At 32.3% G+C, this 19,950-nt stretch overlaps 3 protein-coding genes across 6 annotated transcripts in view; 1 reads left to right on the top strand and 2 right to left on the bottom strand.

Moving 5' to 3' along the window:
- Positions 1-3,169, bottom strand: part of LOC105285114 (probable 2-oxoglutarate dehydrogenase E1 component DHKTD1, mitochondrial) — a 28,200-nt gene extending 25,031 nt beyond the window's left edge. Inside the window, exons 1-2 of one of the 2 annotated variants that reach the window (XM_026974069.1) lie at positions 2,372-3,169; positions 51-340 (exon numbers count right to left, since the gene is read on the bottom strand). In XM_026974069.1, the coding sequence (XP_026829870.1) occupies positions 51-340; positions 2,372-2,528 (447 nt within the window). In that variant the 5' untranslated portion in view covers positions 2,529-3,169. Of the gene's footprint in view, positions 1-50; positions 341-2,371 lie in introns of those variants that run through there. The other variant, XM_020033541.1, reaches the window with a different exon arrangement.
- LOC105285112 overlaps positions 1-17,941 on the top strand; it is a 35,121-nt gene extending 17,180 nt beyond the window's left edge. The window contains exons 2-10 of one of the 3 annotated variants that reach the window (XM_026974070.1): positions 14,414-14,746; positions 14,857-14,986; positions 15,077-15,310; positions 15,417-15,574; positions 15,677-15,827; positions 16,052-16,273; positions 16,786-16,866; positions 17,323-17,527; positions 17,617-17,941. In XM_026974070.1, coding sequence (XP_026829871.1) covers positions 14,414-14,746; positions 14,857-14,986; positions 15,077-15,310; positions 15,417-15,574; positions 15,677-15,827; positions 16,052-16,273; positions 16,786-16,866; positions 17,323-17,527; positions 17,617-17,771 — 1,669 coding nt within the window. In that variant the 3' untranslated portion in view covers positions 17,772-17,941. Of the gene's footprint in view, positions 1-14,413; positions 14,747-14,856; positions 15,311-15,416; positions 15,575-15,676; positions 15,828-16,051; positions 16,274-16,785; positions 16,867-17,322; positions 17,528-17,616 lie in introns of all 3 variants that reach the window. The other 2 variants (XM_020033542.2, XM_011349074.3) reach the window with 2 other exon arrangements.
- On the bottom strand, positions 3,636-19,811 carry LOC105285111 (poly(U)-specific endoribonuclease homolog). The gene is made up of 9 exons (XM_011349071.3): positions 19,580-19,811; positions 10,915-11,370; positions 10,354-10,419; positions 10,234-10,284; positions 8,571-8,618; positions 8,331-8,495; positions 7,128-7,509; positions 4,547-4,988; positions 3,636-4,352 (listed from the first exon to the last, which is right to left on the bottom strand). The coding sequence occupies exons 1-9, from the start codon at positions 19,635-19,637 to the stop codon at positions 4,119-4,121; spliced, it is 1,902 nt and encodes a 633-aa protein (XP_011347373.1). The 5' UTR covers positions 19,638-19,811; the 3' UTR covers positions 3,636-4,118.
- Positions 19,812-19,950: the final 139 nt, after the last annotated feature.

Here is a 19,950-nt window from a genome sequence, read left to right as displayed (position 1 = left end):
AGCACAACATTTTACTTGAAAATTCAGACGATTACTTCGATGAAGATTACCTCGAGGTAAGCAAATTCGGTTCCAACGGCATCACTGTAAACAGCATCCAGAAATTGAATGGCTTCTTCTATCGTTCCTTCGGTTTGCCCCGCAAACAAGATTCCTTTGAATTGAACTTTATCCGTTAAATTCAACCCGAAATTCCTCGGTTGCAATTCGGGTAAGGAAGATGGCTTATTCAATGAAATGGGATCTATGTTAGCTTGCTTGTGTCCGTGGTTTCTATACGCGTTGACCAATCTGTAAAAATTGCTCTGCTTTCCTCGTTCCTCCAGATATTCCCTCGGTACTGGAATCGGTAACATTTCTCAATAACTATTAAAAACTTCTTTAAAAAAAAAAAGTAAAAATAAGACGCCAAATTTAAAAAAATAACAGCTATGATATCAAGAAATTATTTCAATTACAGGTAAGGTACAAGTTAAATTAATAAAAGGTTCATTAATGAATTTTGTTCTTCCTGAATGTTATTCTTGAATTGCTTAATCGTCTCTGACTTATTGGCGTGCACCTTTCCTTTTAAAAAGTCTCATAGGAAGAAATCCAACTATATTAAATCGGATAATCTCAGTAACCAGTAGCTGTCGCCATTTAATGAAACTATTAGTCCGGGAAACATTCTTCTCAAAATCTCCACCATGGGATTATCTCTATAAGCTGTTGCTCGTCTTATTGAAAATAAATGTCCGAAGTCATCAAATTTAGATAAAAAAGATCATTTAATACAGCTGTTAAACAGTTGTTTGCTGGCTCTGGACGGTTACTGACGTGTTCTTCATAAGAGATATGTGAACCTGTGTTCTTTGTTCTAAGTCACCTTCTATCAAAAATAACTTAACACATAATTTTGACGAATCTTTGGCACTTGATAAGGACCATAAACATGGTTGAAACGTCGTGTAGTTGATTCTTAATAAATCTTGCCAGTTGAATCAGTTGAGTCGTTTCAAGAGAGTGTTGTTTAATAAAAACGATCGTTTAATACAGCATGATAACATACCCCATTGATCGTAACATTCTTAGAAAAATATGAACCTATCATACCTTTAATATTGCGCACTAAACGGTCAATCAGAGGATACAGGGATCTCTCTAATAATTCGTGAATTTTCAATACCCCAAAATCGATTGTTCTATTTGTTTGCTACGTTATTAATGTGATGGAAGTGTGCCTCATCACCATATGGGCGTCCGAAGGATTTTTCCAGGGGGGGGGGGGGCATGATTCAAAATGTTACTTCCAGAATTAAAATACTTCTAATTTAAAATTTATACACCTTTTGGTAATAAAAGCTTTCTCACCGCGACAAGATAGATGATGTAAGCGTTGCGTCTGCAATCTGGCATTTTTTTTCTTTATTTCAAGGAAGAACAAATGGTTAATTTTAATTGTTTGCTGATTCCAGGGGAGGGCAAATGCCCGGTCTTGCTCCTATCCCTTCGGACGCCCATACACATCACTTATGATAAGTTTTCATTAAATTTCGGAATCTGCTTTGGCTGACATTCACTTTTTGTATAATAATTCTATAGCAGTTGACTGCAGCTATTGTGTTAACTGAATTTATTTAAATATATGTGTAGATCTATCATCAGTATTCTGCATGCAAAGCTATAAGATAAATTCAATTGTTGTTTAATTGTGAGCGGTCTCTGATTGAGATTCCGTGCGAGATATTTAAGATGATCGATTTAAACGGACCACCCTGTATATAAGGATATTAATCGTTCTCCGAACAATTCGTTTCAAACGTAAACGCTATTGGTCTAATCTTATACAACATCACAATTGAATGCATCTTGCTCAAGCATGCCTGACATGTATATTGCATCTGAATAAAAAGGAAAAAAACCTTCCAATGAAAATATCCTGTAAAGCTCAATTGTTGAAAATGTTAAAAATGTTAAAGTTTCAATATTTTTAGAACATAGTTATTCAGTTCCATATATTTTTATTAATAATAATTTTACCTATATTAAACATATTATTGCTTATATTTCGGGTTGCATTGTAAAAAATTTGTAAAACCATAAAGTGTTCACACGTTGTAAAACAAAAGTAATTTGCACTGATAAAACATCTCTATTGCAAGACATAAAAGATAGGGGAAAATTAACTTCAGTTTCCACAGATGTAATTGATATTTGTTTGATTGCAGAAAGAATTTCTGTTATTTTCAACCTGATAAAATCATTTGAGTAACAGCTAGAAAGCGAATAGTATTCGCATCTTCATACTTTAAAGCTGCAGCGGAAATTATCAAAAATAAAACGGTACATTTCATTTGTGAACAGTCAGTTATTGAAACGAAACGAGTACCTTCGAAATGCCTTGGTTGATCTGGCTTATATCCATAAACACCGTTTGCACTGTGATAAGAATATACTTGCACATCGTTGCGCACGCTGCGAGTTCGCCATTGCGACGAAGAAAACAGTTCTCTTCTTCTCAGTACGAATCTACTGATCGCAAGCATCGTCGAGAATTTCTGCAGTGCCGGACACCAACAGCTGCTGAACGGACTATTAGCGTGACGTGATGACCACGCCGGTTTACTAACCGTGCGAGACCACCTCGTTTCTTTCGCAAGCTTCGCTCCCTCTCTTGTGCTACTCAGTGTCGTCTGCTATCGTCACTTGCAAGTTTCTGTTATCTGTTTACGCTCTTTATCTGCTTCGTTTCCTCGATTATTTTTCTGAGAGATACGTAGTACAATTTGTTTGTCTATTAATTGAGTCTTCTCTCATTGCCTTCGTCGCGTTGCGAAGATGTTGAACGTCTCCTTTTGCATCGTTAGTTTATATACATGTATGGAAAAGCTGCCAAACGTGAGCTTTTTAATTGTGATTCAATTAGAAATGTTGTGCCTAAATTATGTAAATATAATTATTGCAATAATATTTGCCAATATTTTATGTTTCTTGTTTATTATTATTTGATTTTAAATTTAAGAGAATAGTTTAATTATGTGATATATAAACGTATAGAAAATATAAGTTTGTCCATCTTTAATATATATTATTATAGTATATGTATATTAGTATCAAACATTTGTTACATTATCAGTTTCTTCTATTAATATATAACAATTATTAGCGTATTAGTTAAATATAAAAATATACTAATTATAAGAAATAAATTATAAAAATATATTTTTAATTAAATAAAAGACTGTTCTATTATTGTTATTTTTATTATATTATTAAAGTAATTACACATTAAGTTTACATTACTGAATTTCTTTTAAATATATATAAATTCTAACTGAAAAATTATACATATAGTGTTTATTGACGTGATCCTTTTAGTTTAAATTGTTTCATTAAAGCTTTACGAGTTATCATATTTTCAATGAGAGAAGAAAATAGATAACAGAGAGAGATAGATAAAATAAAAACCCTCTTTTGATAGCATCTTAAAAATAAAACCATAAGTTTATATAAATTACTAAGACTGTTTTTAATCAGATTACGGAACAAATTACTGAAAAAATTACATTGCAATTACATAAAAAATAAGATTTATAATTTATGTATGCATAGAATTTGTAGTAAAGCATGGTGATATAATAATTATATATTCATAGGTAATTAATGATATTTATATTTAATTTGTCATGAATCTTGATACATCTGTATACACATCAAAGATTTAAAGAATTTTTCTTACAACAATATACATATATAGTACACATATAAATTTTCATAAAAAATAATGCATTTAACATTATTTCTATAGTCATGTAGTATGTAATGAAAGTAAACACATAGTTTATTTTCAGAATAAAACATGGGACATATAAAATTGCAGATAGAATTTTGATTTCCGAAACAGCATTTCTCCATACATACAAATTCTCTTCCAAAAAATAAAACCAATCTTTTTTTCGAGGCAATCGCAGTTAAAAGTTATACAAAAATATTCAAAATATGCAATCACAACAACTTGAATTTTATTTGCTATAGATAAACAAAGATAAACTTAAATCGACATACTGCTAAATTAAATCTACATGCTTCACGCGCATAAATCCGCACAATATATTTGTATGGAATGTTAATTTAATTTAAATCTCTGGATATGCAGTACCAACCAAATCTTTCCCCCTGTACCTAAATTTACGTGTTACTATATTGAATTTGGTATTTCCCAGAGACACAGGACAATTCCCGTCTGGTCTCGTGTAAAAGCAGACAGTGTAAAGTGCCATCTCTAATTCGGGCGAGGTTCCGATGAACATAGTCGTGACTGGTTTATCATGACCGTTGAATTTTGCATGCATCTTGACGATGGATCCCTTCTGTAAGAGAGAAATAAGTATTTACATACGGTTGTCATATATTCGGATTGTCTAGCGTGGCAAGGTGAATGTTGCACGATGTAAGTTCCGTTTATCACTATTATATAATAGTGATGTTCATATATATTTATAATAACACACACGCGCACATACAAAATTATATTTACATCTAAAAAATATTTTAAAAGACTTACATTTCCTAAATCAACCTTTCTAATATAACCCAAATAATCAGCGTGCCTGTTTGCCTCCTCTGCGTTGAAGTATATCCAATTGTGCAATCCGAGTACCTCTGTATTCGAGTCAACTTGCTTTGTCTCCGCCATAAATACGTGCTCAAAACCGGTGCTACCAATTTTGCCCTGTCCACGCGAGAAAAGATTGAACCAAATCAGTCTCAACCTGTCCTTGTATTCGTAATAATCCTTTCTGATGAATCCTTTATCAGCAAGAAAACGCATTGCAGCGGACATCACGTTTGTACTCAAAAAAGTATCTATGAGAAGACTTTCTTCTTGTCTTTGTGCAGGACTAATGTACTCGTTTGTGTGAGTGTCTAATTGATAATTGTCGAATATGGAAAGTACTTTTTGGATCGTAGGAATCTGGAGAGCTTCAGCACTCACTGTCAATAGCCTAAAAATATAAAATAAAAAACAATTTACTAACTTGGTTAAAGAAATACTAATAAAAAAATTTGATATGTAATTATAATCAAAAAACCTTCCAATTCGCCAGTAATGATAATGTTGAAAATGTGGTTTATTAATGACCAAGCTGGCAATACAAGATATGCTAGGCACACATTGTGCCTAGCATATCTTGTATTGCCAGCTTGGTTATTAATAAACCACATTTTCAACATTGATATGTAATTATTTCATATATTATATAATGCATTTTATATTATATTATATAATGATTGTCAACAATCTGTAAATAAATATTAGGTCATTCCAAAAGTTTTGTCGTTTTTAAGATGAACTTTAATGTTTATTGATAATGTTTTCCCAACTGGAAACCAGGTTGTCGGTACCTTTTTTGAAAAACTCGGGTTTTTCAAACGGCAAAAAAAGTTTGCCAGAAAACGACAGAACTTTTGGAATAACCTAATAAATATAATATATTATATAAATGAGTAGCTATAAATAAATTATATTTTACTAAATCAAGCGACGCGTAGTGTCACGACGCCAAGTACATAAAAAAATAAATAGCCGCATGAGAAATAGCCGCTTGATACAGCACTGGCGTGACATCGTCGAGGCGCTACCAAGTAGCTTATCCGGAATTTACATCATTTGACAGGTCACATAAACTTGTGATTAAAATATCTCAGGAACTAAAGCCGTAATAAAAAATCTAACGGCACTTTTATAATATAATATGGGTGCACGCTTTCGAACGTGATCAATTAGAATTAAATTGGTGCAGGCAATCCTGAGATATTGCAATCGTTATGTTAAAACTGTGACGTTTCGGTTTTCATAGAATTCAGACCACTCACGTACGTATGCTCGCACAAACACATGCAAAGCGATTTTGTCCCTCAAGCTTGCGTTCACACATGCGTTCATACATGCACAATTTAATTTATTCGACGACGACGTTGTCGTCGTTGACGTGGTGCAACGTCGTCGTCGTCGTCGATGTGGTGCAACGAAAAAAAAAGTACAAAATCGCTTTGAATGTGTATGTGCGAACATATGTACGTGAGTCTGAACCTGATTTCGGAAAAAGAGAACGAAACGTCACAATTCTAACATTCAATTACAATATTTCAGGATTGACTGAACCATTTTTATTTGGAGTGGTCGCAACCGAAAGCTTGTACCCATATTATCTTATAAAAGTGCCGTTAGATTTTTGATTACGGCTTTAGTTTCTGAAATAGTTTAATCATAAGTTTATGTGACATGTCAAATGATATGAATTCCAGATAAGCTATACGTTAGCGCTTGACGTCTATGCACTGAACTTGGTAACGCTCGATGTTTATGCAGTGACTCTCATTGTTCGGTACTTTATTGTTTATTTTTATGTACTTTTCTATAAAAACATTAAAAATTAATGAAATATAAAAAATTTTTATAAAAAGTAATGAGATCCCTCTAAAAAACCTTACAAAGGTAAAAGAATACGCCAAGTACATAAAAAAGCAAAACCAAATATGATGAAATCCATAGTTAACTAGCCAAGTACCTAGAAGCAATTCAGTTTGAGGATTTGTAATTTGAAATAATACTTGGCGTGCCCGGGTCGCATTAAAACGTACGTCCTACCTATACTTTGTGTAAACTGTATGTGTAAATTATTTGTATTGAGTGAGTAATGAAAAGGGATATTTATAATCACTCCGCTAATGTGCAAAACTGTAAACGTATTTGTTTTAATATTACCAAATACAAAGATTTACAAGTCATTAGTGAAAATACTCAAGGCAGTACAAATTTAGAAGAATGCATGTCCAATGCGACCCGGGCACGCCAAGTATTATTTCAAATTACAAATCCTCAAACTGAATTGCTTCTAGGTACTTGGCTAGTTAACTATGGATTTCATCATATTTGGTTTTGCTTTTTTATGTACTTGGCGTATTCTTTTACCTTTGTAAGGTTTTTTAGAGGGATATATTTATCTGCTTAAATAATTATTAATAATCGATTTATTCATATTGTATATATAGCACATTACGTTAAATGTATTTAATAATAATCTATTTAATAAATCTATTTATAATACTAATTGCATTTTGTAATTAAATATAATTCTTACGGCTGCGGGGCTTGATCTGTCGGACTGCCGCTGGTAGTCTGCTTTTGCAAATTTATCGTTACGTATCGGTTCGCATTGTTCGTTTCTTTAATATAAAGTGCCTCAGAAAGCTTCTCCAGATCCTCGTCTGTCACTGTATTTCCTTTGCTGTATGTTGGATTGCTGGAATACGTCGTTCTAGTCGAATCTGATGCAGCAGTTCCTCTGGAAGCTCCGCCGGCGTTTCCTCCAAGGGTGACGCCAGCAACAGCTCCAGCACCAGTAGCAGCAGCACCAGCAGTAGTACCTATTGTGTCTCCTGGTGATGCTGGTCGACTACTAGGATTACTGGGTTGATTAGGCTGCGTTGGTCTTCCGGAAGTAGCCCAATGTTGGCTGTTGTCTGAAAATAAGAGTTACAAATTAAATAACAGTCGCATCTAATTTTATTTTAATTTATTTTATTTTATTTTATTTTATTTTAATGGATTTTTATTTCAATGTTCATTCTTGTAGTCGAACTTACTGTTACATTATATCTGCAACTGTTATAAATCTACAGATGGATACTGAGGAAAAGGAAATTTAGTTAAATTCAAAAGATTAAATTTTGATGTTTTCTATTTATTACCTTCTTCTTTTCTTCTTTTCTTTTTAATTAAGCACATATTTTATCTTTTAAGAAATCCTATATAATACATAAATTCATATTTCTGTAATATATGCCTTGCTCATGTATTCTCATAAAGCTTTCACTACCTCGCATATCTATAATACTAATACGAAAATGTAATGAGAACTCCTCCCAGACCATAGGTCATAGGTCAAAACGGACAACGGGGATCGATCAGGCATGGTCCCAAAGGTGCTTAGAAGGTTTTTATTTTCTGAACTTTGACCCCTAAGTCACATGACCAAACCTAACTTTTTAACGGTTGAGATAATGCGTCCGTTTAAATAAAAGCAAATTATGGGAAACTAACTCCTCGCCTCTATCCACGGATAAAAAAGAGGGTATCCGCAGGGTCAGCTGGGGAAATTCCGGGGACGCTCAAGGGTGGCGTAAAATTTAGCTAGAGATCTATCTTTTTACTCGCGCGTTGCGCGCGACGGGTTTGCTAGTTCTATCCTATCTTCTCTCTTCTTTCATAAATCTATCTCATTTCTCATTATTTCTATATTATCTTATATCAAATTTTTAATGTCAAATATTTAAAAAAATACCTGGAATCGGTTGTCGGGGATACTCAGGTTGCCTCGGGAGGCCTGTAGGTGAGGAAGGTCTACTGCCACCAGCAGCGACATCGGCCCACGTTTTCCCGGATGAGTTTGGAGAAGGTGTGCTTGACCTAATGCGATCAATTACATCGGAAGGTACTGTGGTAGATGCTACAAAGTGCATTGAATTTCATTCATATATATAAAAAAATAATACTACAGGCGAGTAAACATTTGGAAACTTACCACGCGTTACATGAGGTTGAGTGGGCTGCGTGGAAGTTGGCCTCGATGCTATCGAAATTGTAATATTTCATGTGAATGTTTAATATTTTTTCTCTATATATGTCTTTACATTATTGCAACAATTAATGTAAACACATATGACGAAATTTTATTTATTAATATTATATGATTAAATTTAGATATACATAGACTGTCCAGACTCTAGTACTAGTTTTTTTTTATTTTTTCCTGTAGCGCCATTACTTGATGAATGGTTGCATTATGAAGCTTGAAATATCATCTAGGACCCAAAATTTCAAGGCGCTGTCATGTCTATCATTCGTATTGACGTTAAATATGATATACCTTATTGAATGAGAAATGAAAAAGCACTAAGAAAACAGATGCCAGATTACAAAAGTAACACACGCCTACAGCATCTACCTTGTCGAAAGTGGTAAGAAAGATTTTACTACCAAAAGGTGTATAAATTTTAAATTAGAAGTATTTTAATTCTAGAAGTAACATTTTGAATCATGCCCCCCTCTGAAAACAATTCTGCGGACGCCCATGTGTTCGATTTTGTGACAGCAGAGAGAACATCGCAAACGCTCCTCGAGCACTGCCACCAAGTGCGCAAGTCCTATTTCCGAAAATATGCAAAAAATGCTTGAAATCCTTCGATCGAATTGCTGCATGTCTGCAAGACTTATCGAGGAACTCTTCTAAAAAACTGTACAGCAAATTTTAACTGAGGATTTGAGTAAATGGAAGATCTGTGCTTCGTACACACTTTGATAAAGGATCAAAAAGATGTCAGAATGGAGAACTGCGAAAACATGCTAACAGCAAAGGCCGATGTTGATCCGGATTTCATAAAAAACATTGTAACTGGTGACGAAACATTTTCAATATAAGCCAGTCAAGTTGCAGAATGCAGAATAGCAGAGCCCAGAGAAGCTAAAAGTGGAGGAAGCGCGCATGCAAAAGAGCCGAATCAAGACATTATTCAATGTTTTTTACGTTTAGAAAGGAATCATTTACAAGAAATTCAAACCAGAAGGTCAACCATTGAACAATGATTATTATTAAAGTGTTTTGAATCACTTATGAAACAAGATAATGCATTGACGCACAAACCCAAAACTATATGCAATTTCTGGACCAGAAAGAGCATCACAATTAATACTCGAACACTCTCAACCCCATATTCATCTAATGTCTAATTTGACTCTATATGGCTATTACGATGGCGATAAAAGGAAAGCATTACCATTCATGACTTTGACCGTAGTTTTAAAGGCAATTACTAAAACGAAACATAATGATTGCATAAAATATTTTTTACTCGCTTCCAGCGTTATATTTACTCAGGAATGTAATTTGAATTTTAAAAAAATAATAAAAACGGGAAATAATTGATTTGTCTTGTATTTGTTTTGCTACCAATCGCACCAGAGCCAGGAAGTGTGTTAAAGTTGAAATATGAGCATTTTTAAATACATTTAAATACATTTAAATATAAAAAATAAATATAAATAAAATAAATTATATTTATTTTATTGTTTTTTATATTTAAATATATTTATATCTTATAAATAAAGTAAATGCTATTATATTATCGTAAAATATATTATTAATGTTATATTTTCTATTTTATAAAGCAATAAATATTAGTGAAAACCTGTAACTGATGGTTGCGTTGGCACATTTCTCGGTGTTGTAAATCTAGAATCTAAGACATTTAAGTTAGTAATTCGTGGATAATTCAAGTCATCAATGCAATTTCTCGTAGAATAATAACCTGGTAAATTAATCGCGGGTCTAGAAGTCGCAAGCTGGCCTGTTGTTTCTGGACCTGGTCTCCTATCTAAAATAAAAAAGATGTTTTTTATGCTTTTATGTTGATGTTTGCAATAATCACGTAAAGATAATTGTATGAGGAGCGACAACTTTACTTTACATGTTGTTACAGTTTTAAGGAAAGAAGAATAAATTATTAATATGATATAAAAAAAATGAAAAACTGTATCTTTGTTAGACGTCTAACAAAAAAGGAATATGATCTATAAATCTGTTTATGTATATTATTAATAAACAATTCTTTCAATTAGATTTTTTTAATTAGTCCATATTTCAAATAAATGTGCACTTTAATTATTAATTAATACGAATAATGCAAGTTATAAAATATGAAATAAATATTATAAATTTTGCATCTAATTACACGTAATTTCTTTCTAAATATTAAATAATATTATACGGAAACTAAAATGCATTTTATAAATATCATAGTTTGGAGGAAGTGCAAATGCGTTATTTGCAATATACAATGGTACATACAAAATTAATACACGATATCAACCTGTGGATAACTTGGGCTGTGTTTGATCAGCACCATTAATCGGTGGCTCCTGAGTAGATATCCTCGACGGTTGGTTTCGAGATGGTTCTCCGGCTCCGGTGAGACCTGCAGCCCAATCCCGATAACCCTGACCGCTTCCACCACCAACTCCTGGTCTGCTTGGCCTTGGAAGGCTAATGTCCTGACCGACTTCAGTTCCTGGATTAGGTCGACTGGGTCGTGCACTGTTTCGTACGTTTTCCCCGGTTGTGCTTGCTCCAATAGCTAATCCCGGATTAGCGGCACCTGCCACAGCGGCTCTGGTATTCACGGTTGACGACGTCGGTTCTCTGACAGTAGTGACCCTCGTCGGGGTCGCAGTAGGTTGCACACTTATGGAAATCGGTGTGGCAGTCGTAGTCGTAGTAGTAGTGGTTTCCTCTTTCTTCCAAAACTTCCATCCTGCTTCACTGTTTTCTGAAAGGTAAACCAGGAATTGAAACTTTATGAAAACGCAAATAAAAAAACTAGTTACCTAGATTCTGCGTTATGTATCAATATCTCGAATATTAATATATAGGGTGTCCCATAAAGACCGGAGTAACGCTTAAGGGTAGATTTCTAGATGATTTTAAGATGAAAATCGTAATAATTAATAACTAAAATTGAGGCTATAATAGTTTTTGAATTATAAGCATTTATTGATAGTAGATTTCTAAAAGAAATGTCATCTGACAGCTTGCGCTTTATGTATCACATAAAGTATATCTTTTATTTCAGAGAAATTAAAGAAGGTAGATACGCCGGGACCTATAAATACTAATGTAATCGGCAAACATAAACGAATTCAAAGACACTTATTATGTACCAAATGAGATATTGGCAGAGAATTATCCAGATAATGAACAATATTTAACTAACAAATTGTAGTCTTTTTATTATTCTATATACTATTTATTATTAAACTTTGAAATTTATTATTAAATTTTTATTTTTCCAATACTTCTTCTGTTGTTTTAATTTCTGTTTCTGTTATATTGAACTTTGAAATTAAAACCATCGAAAAACAAAGTTTAATTTCATGTCAGATTTTGACGTAAGTCTTCATTTATCGAATAAATATACTTGTTTATTTATGCAGATAATACAAGCCTGTTATTCCTATAATTCGTCTTCTTTGAAAAGATCTCTTTGAGGGATGTGTTGTATATGAAATTATAAAGATTCTTTATTATCGTTAATTATTTTACACTTTCTAGCCATATAAAAAAATACACATTCAAACCAAAGAGGAAAAAGCCTGAAATGAAATAGATAGTAGATAGTAGTTTGTCTAATAAGAGCATCATCATACAATTTATCGAAGAAACATTGATTTAACAAAATCTTAAAATACATAAATATATTCTGTTAGAGCTAAAATACAATTGTATTAATAATGTGTCACCATAATTTATCAAAAGTAACATCTACATTATATTATATATATTTTAATCGAAAGTTTGTGTAAGGAAATTTCGGATAAACTATATGACAGCGCTCGACGTCTGTAGTGACTCTCATCGTTCGGAATCTTCTTTTTTTATGTACTTGGCGTCGCGACGCTACCGCGTCGCTTGATCTATGTGTACACACGGACACAATATGTAGCTTGGTGCGTGGGAAACCCATCCCCTCCACATGCTATCGCATACTGTCTGGATTCGAATCTGACAATCATTGGCTGCGTTCAGCAGAGCTTCTTTGCAACCGTTGTAAAATTCGTGAATCTGATTGATTTTTAGATTCAAAATTAGGTTCAAAGAGCATACGCCAATCAGATTCACGATTTTTCCATCATCTTCCTGCTGAACTCATTGCACTCTGCAGCAGCTTTCCATTCGATTTCATGCAGTTGAGGAAGAAACATCACAAACCAAGGCAATTGATATATCGCAATAGAAATTATCCAGATAATGGATAAGAAATTTTGTACAAGTATAGATTTATTTATTCTTGTATTATTTTCACAATGGTTTCGATAACGGACCTTTCCGAAGATGTGATAGAAATAATTTTCAATTGTAACAATATCAGTATCAAAGATATTGTTAATTTTTCTTCCACGTGCAAGCATTTTTATCAGATGATCGAAAACAACAACACAATTTGGCAACGAAAATTTAACCACAGGTATTTTTTATTTTCTTGTAATTAGATGTAATTAAAAATTTTAATCAAGATATTTAATGATACACATTTTGAACGGTTAATAAATATATCGCTTTCTTCGCAAAGCGAGACCACGTGTCTACATAGTCAAACAGTAGTGGCCTAGAGTCTCCATCTGGGTGAGCAGATATTCTAGCATAAAACTCATTTATATTTAATGTATAAGAAAATTTTCTTTCTCTTCTGAATAAATAATCTGCGTTTAATGATGCAATCTGCGGTGAATCTCTGCGGGTAATGCGGATAAATAAATTGAGCATGTAGTTTATGACCGTATAGTCAATGAGTACGTTTACCCAGCAACATTAATCCGGTAATTAATTTAGTACCAACTACTTTTCTAACTACTGGTGTTAGATGGCGTATAAACAGTATTTCACGCCGATATTGTTGCATCAGTTTGTAATAACGCTACGCTAACGCTATAAATCTTTGCGTATAAACTTTGAGTGTAAGGATATCACCAATAACTACAGTTCTTTCTAAATCGAATTATAAATAGAGTACGAAATCAGATTATATTAAGATAGAATACGTTTACGGTTGCCATATAAATGTACTCTATTATACCATAAGTTTCATATGTTAATTGCTATTCAGAGTAGGTCTAGTGGGGCCGTTATTATATTTATTATCCATTGAAAACGGCCTAGTCAAAATGATCTCAACGTAATGTCAAAAACTGCAAGTTGTTTTTACTAGGTATCTAGTATGTGATATAAACAAACTCTTCAAAAAAAGAGATTGTGTTTTTGATGTTTTTGATGCAGCTTTTGCACGTGACATTAAAATTTTATGTAGCTTAAAAAACGGGATAAATAAGCAATAACTATTGGAGAAAGATTGTTGCAGTCCTGCTGCACCTCCTTTCTCACAAATCTGCCTTTGTTATGTTAAAACGGAACTTGATGCCAATATCTTTTACGATTCATAATTTGAATCGTATTTTTCTAAAATGTCAAGATTCGAAATTTCAAGACCTTGGAAAAATTACCGAACTCACTATTTTTTCTTGAACTATAATAGATAAAATGTAATATATAAATTTGAAGTATGTGTTTAATACTTGCAATTGTTCTTATAAGGATTTTCTGTTGTGGCACATTGTCATAAATACATGACAATGATCATATAAGGAACACAATATCGAAAGATTTTCTTACTGCTTTGTGTCTTTTTATAGTCCTTTAAGTATATTTAATTTCAAGTTCCTCAAAACGTGTTACTATGACAGTGATTTTATTTATACAATTATATATCCAATGATTCGCAAAATTAAATACACTCTTATTTTACATTTTTATTTTAGATGGCCTAGTTTGAAAAATGTTTGTCAAAAAGAGATGTATAAAGGATATCTAGATTTTGAAGAATTGGTAAAAGCACGAACAAAATGTAGAAAAGAAATACAACAGTTTGTGACACAAATGAGCAAAAAGTACTACATCCATTATCATCAGTACTTGAACTGGAGAGTGAGCGTGGAGTGCGGCAGTTTTTTTTCTTTCACCCATTACATGAATATGTTTATTGATGAAGAAGAGCTTAATCTATTACTTCATCCAAATGAGACACCACATTATTTATATTATTATCTACTTATGGAGGAATTAACAAGCTTCTTACCTGAATATTCAAAGAAGTAATATTTAATAAAAATTTCTACTTATTAGGTGGTGGTATTATGTAACGTACATGTTAAACAGATAAAACATTTATCGCACAATTACTATACAAAGTGTTTATTTTTAGTGGACATAATGATGACCTGATAAATATTTATTACGCTAAAGAACTTCTGCCATATCTGAAGCATCGTCATTTAGAAAACGTGTGGCAAGGATTTATAAATCGCCCTGCTGAACAGCAGCTATTGGAAAAGGTAGCAACTTTTGTTACACAATGGTATCAGCCGGAAAAACGTATCTCTTATACGCATATAGAGAGGGAACTGGACAATCTTGCACAACAGGTAGTGGAACATCTTAAAAGTGTGAATCCCAAACATCCAATTTTCTTGGCATCGCATGATCAGTTCTCGGTTTGGAAATGCCATACTATTGATGAAAATCAATGGAACACCAGCGATGGAAGACAGATTCTAGATATTCTTTGCAAGATATTCTTTTGTGAAACTAACCTAAATTTCCCTTCAGTTCCATATTGGCAACCAATATTTCGCAGAGAATACGTATTGATAAATTATGTAAGTTATCATATCATATTTTGGGATCAACTTATCTTGTATGTATAGCTTCACAGATATTATAATTTATATAATGTTAATGTTTTTGTTTCTTACACTATGACAGGTCTTAGAAAAGAAAACTGGTTTTAGTGCATCTCTGGCAATCATATTCCAGAGTGTTGCAAGAAGACTTGGCATACGCTGTGATCTATTATCTTTTTTTGTACCTTCTGATCGTGCTTGGGAGAGAAATTATTGGTTATTAAAATGGAAACCAAAATGGTTAAACTAATTTTAATTAAGATTAATCATGCGTTTTTTAAATGTCCGCTTTTATTCCAAATATATGTTTCTTATATATGTTTCTTTATTATTTTATTGCAGGAATCTAACAAATCCTGATGATGAAGAATGTTTTTATATCGATCGCAAACTTCGTGCAGTTATTTTGGATAATACTAACTGGTCCAGAATTCGTGAGATTACAAGATGTACCATAAGTTCTGATAGCTATTGCAGAATAAATACCTTGGAGGTAATTATTCGTGTATAATATATTAAATTTACTAAATGAAACAAGAATTCGTAAAATTAACGATTCAAAGAAAATAATTTATCACAAACATGCAAGGTGATATAGATATATTAAATCACTGACACATTAATAAAAAGTGCTTCCTTTCTAATTCCAATTTTTTAATTTAATTTTTTTAATTTTATATAATCTTAGTTTTATTTATGAATGTAATGTTTTTTTAGCTGATACTAGGATTGAGTTACTATCATGTTATGGGAACACTGTCTGGTTGGCTTTTTGTGTATAACATTTTTATTGATGGTGTCACATACGCCAAGAAAAGAACTCGTTGGTTTTCGAGGCTTCTAAAGTTGGTAAAAGAAAAAAAGGGAGACCTGACCTTCCCAAAGTTGTATACAGGAGGTCAAGGATATATGCCTAACTTTATACCGGAAGTGCAAAAGGTACCTCTATAAGTTCATAAGTTTATAAGTAAAGAAAAGAAACGAAATTTCTGCAGTTGTTTTTTGTTTCTTTTGCGCAAGATTGAGTAATATTTATTCCCAGATAGCAGAGAGAGAGAGAGAGAGAGAGAGAGAGAGAGAGAGTTCAAAAAGAATTCATTTGTCATGTCACCAATTCGAAGTTCATTTTCAATTCAAAGAAGAGTTCAAAGAATTTTTTTGCATATGAACATGACCTCAGAATTGGTACATACAAGTGAAACTTTTTTAACTCTCTCTGCTATCTGGTTTAATTAATATATTTTTACATGACAATATCTCCATGTAACAAAGAATAGAAATATAAATAGTATACATAAACCCTTTATTTGATTGTATACAAATCTTTTTATTAGAAATATTCATTCACAGTTTGAAATAAGCGTTTTACCACATATTTGCAAAATAAAATATCTACTGAATGAAATGCAAAGAAATTTGTAAATAAATTTTGTGTTTCCACGTATGCGCAGGTTGAATCTATAATTGTTGCACGCAATGGAAAGACATGCACCAAGTTAGTACGAGATACAGTATCCAGGATGGTGTCCGTGGTACGTTTGTGTCTGCGCGCAAGCGTGCATCTATTGTGTGTATGATATGCAAAGATTACACACGCATATGCACGCAGAAAAGAAACCTGAAACAGAATATTCTGCGCATATATATTTTCTACTTTATGTCATGACAACTTTCTGAAAAAGATAGTCTCCTTATGCAGTATAATAAGGAAGACAAAAGAGAATATATAAATGTGCAAAAGCCAAAAATAGATTCGGATTGTGCATTAGGCTTGGGCAGTTACCTAACGTTACTGACGATGATTCTTATCAGTATTAGAATTTCCTTAGTACTTTATTTTATTAAAACTGTATAGTATTTATAGAGACAGCATAAGCCTGTTACTCCAATTTGCGTCGTTTTAAGAGATCATTTTTTCGGGGAAGTGTTGTGTATGAAATTATAGAGATAATTATTTATTATCATATTAATTATGATCCACTTTCTAGATATGTGAAAAAGAAGAATACACACTCAAACCAAAGAAGAGAAAGGCTGGAATGAAATTTGCAGTTGGAATGATTGTGAGAATTATCTATCATAATATAGTAGGCGCGATAATCAGATGGGAGGAGATGAATTTGAAAGCTGATGAGCCATCTTTTTACTACATAGTCCTTTGCGAAAACAAGAAGACATATTGTGTTTACGAAGGTATAAACGAAATATTAAATAAATTATATTATTCTGGATTAGATACATTTACTGTATATAACAACATATGCGTATGTTTTTTATTGCAGTGTCATTAGAAGTGGTAGATACGCCGGAACCTATGAATATCGACCTACTTGGCATATATTTTTGCAAATTTAATGATATTTATTATTTACCAAATGAGATGCTGGCAAATGAGTATCCAGATGATGTATTATATTTAGCTAAGAAATTTAGCTAAGAGATCTAGAATGTATTGTATCGTAAAATATATATAAAATCTGCATATAATAAAAACAACAGCAATCGTGGCATCTAAAAGTAACGTCAACTACGAGAGAAAAGCATAGGGAAGAATATTCCATTATAGTATTTCCGTAGATCTATATTACAATAAAAAAATCGAAGCAACAGTTGTCTTTACAAAATATTACATATGAACTACCTTCATTCAAAATACATAATAGGAATGTATTTATGAAAAAGATATATTTTTAAAATAAAATGAACGCAACATTGTTTTATGAAAAAAACTTGGTGCTGCTGGATTTTAAAACATGAAACAGTAATATCAAGTTATAATAAAAAAATGTGAGGGGCTCGCACGCACATGCGCGCTTTTATATTAACATTCTATATTAACAAGCTATTGTATATTCTATATTACATTTTCTATACGAAAATTAGATTATATTTTTCCTATTGTATTCTTCCTTCTTATAATTAGAGGTTTACTTATTGTTTTTTTATATTTCTCAAGACTCATTCCTAATAACAAAAATTGAATAAAGTCATATAATAATCTTAATTTTATACTAAATTAAAGTATGATATATCATACATTACAAGTATTTTGAAGTAAACGTTGCTGCCACACATTTGTCATTATATGCAGGCTGAACCTAGTATCTTTCTACATCTTGCCCGATATAAGAACCATCGAATTAACAGACCGATTTTTTTACGATATCCAAAATAGAATATTCAAGATATAATGTCAGGTATGTTCGTGTGTGCACCGCGCGCACCCATGTGTGCGTGATATATAAAAGTTACACACAAAAACGTAAGCAGAATATTTTGCGCATAATTATGTTTTACTTTATCTCACAGAAGTCTGATAAAAAGTTATTGTATGCAAAGTAATAGGAGAGGCATAAGAAAAAACAGAAATGTCTAAAAATAATGTACAAAGATAGATTCTGATCGTGATTTTGAATTCAATTTGAGGAGCTATAGCGAATGTTACTGACGATAGATTATCTCTATTAGAATTTCCTTAATACCAATTGTCTCATTATTTATCCGACAACAGAATATTATACATATCATAGTATATAGTATGTAGTACGATAAGTTTTATAAATAATAATACAAATCCTGAGGAAAATCTGGAAAATAATCGAACAGGAAAATGAGAAATCGAGATAACAGGAAAGTATACTCTATATTCTTATATAAATCTGTGTCAGCTTGTTCTTTTTAATTCTGCTTATCACCGGGTCACAATGGTCATTTGAGATATCGAAGTAATTTAGTTATTACTACAATAACGCATGTTATGAATGTTCGTTATTATTTCATATTATTCGTAAAACCTTTCTCCTATCCTCTGGAATTTCTGATACTATTTTATCGATATATTTATATTGATATACTGTTATGTTGGTACTGAAATTAATATTAATATTGATATTAATATGTATTACAAATACTAATGCGAATACTAATGTAATACTACACGAATCCAGTTGAAAAAATTGAAGATTAAAAATTTTGCAAAAATGCAAGTAAACAGAAGTTATAGAAATTTTTGAATAATGATGTTTACCACTTGAACATTTCATTTCACATAAAAATGAAAAACAGAGTACGAATTATATTAATTTTCAGAAAAGAAAATTCTCGAAACTATTATTTCTATACTGTCATAAAATTTGGTGTTGATTTTGAGAAAGCTCTTCTGAAGAATACCAAATAATAGTTTATTCACAATAGATACGTCTTTAGCTGCTTGAAAAATCATGCAAAAGTTGTGGTAAGACTTACCGATGAGTAATAACAATGAAATTACGAAGATTATAAAGAATTGATCCTTCACTTTCATGATTCGTCACAAACACTGACAAGTATTGCGTTTGAATTTACGTATAATGTATCTGTTCGTCTGTTCGGTTTTTGTTTTCCGGCTATGACCTTCGCAATTTTCGGAGCTTGAGTTGATCACACGGCCATGCTGAACGCGTGATACGTCGCGTCTGAAGCAATACTGTGTTTCTCTACATACTTAAATACCTCGAAGCGAGAGATCAGCTTACTTTCCCCTGGCCTCTCCAACTCACACGCATTAGTAACGCGAGTCTTGGTAGAGGTCATCGCTTAAACGGCCGCAGTAACAGGATGATGTCAATTCTTGATCT

The sequence above is a fragment of the Ooceraea biroi genome, chromosome 12 (genome assembly GCF_003672135.1).
Source record: "Ooceraea biroi isolate clonal line C1 chromosome 12, Obir_v5.4, whole genome shotgun sequence".
NCBI lineage: Eukaryota > Metazoa > Arthropoda > Insecta > Hymenoptera > Formicidae > Ooceraea > Ooceraea biroi.
This window is presented reverse-complemented; position numbering and strand designations above follow the sequence as displayed.

Bases quoted from the DNA above. Each gene is read 5' to 3' on its own strand.
- LOC105285111 (XM_011349071.3), bottom strand. From the start codon at position 19,637: ATGAAAGTGAAGGATCAATTCTTTATAATCTTCGTAATTTCATTGTTA. The intron at 10,285-10,353 runs GTTATTATTCTA...TAAATGTCTTAG, and splicing joins ACCCGCGATTAATTTACCAG to ATTCTAGATTTACAACACCG. The intron at 8,496-8,570 runs GTAAGTTTCCAA...TGCACTTTGTAG, and splicing joins TCAACCTCATGTAACGCGTG to CATCTACCACAGTACCTTCC.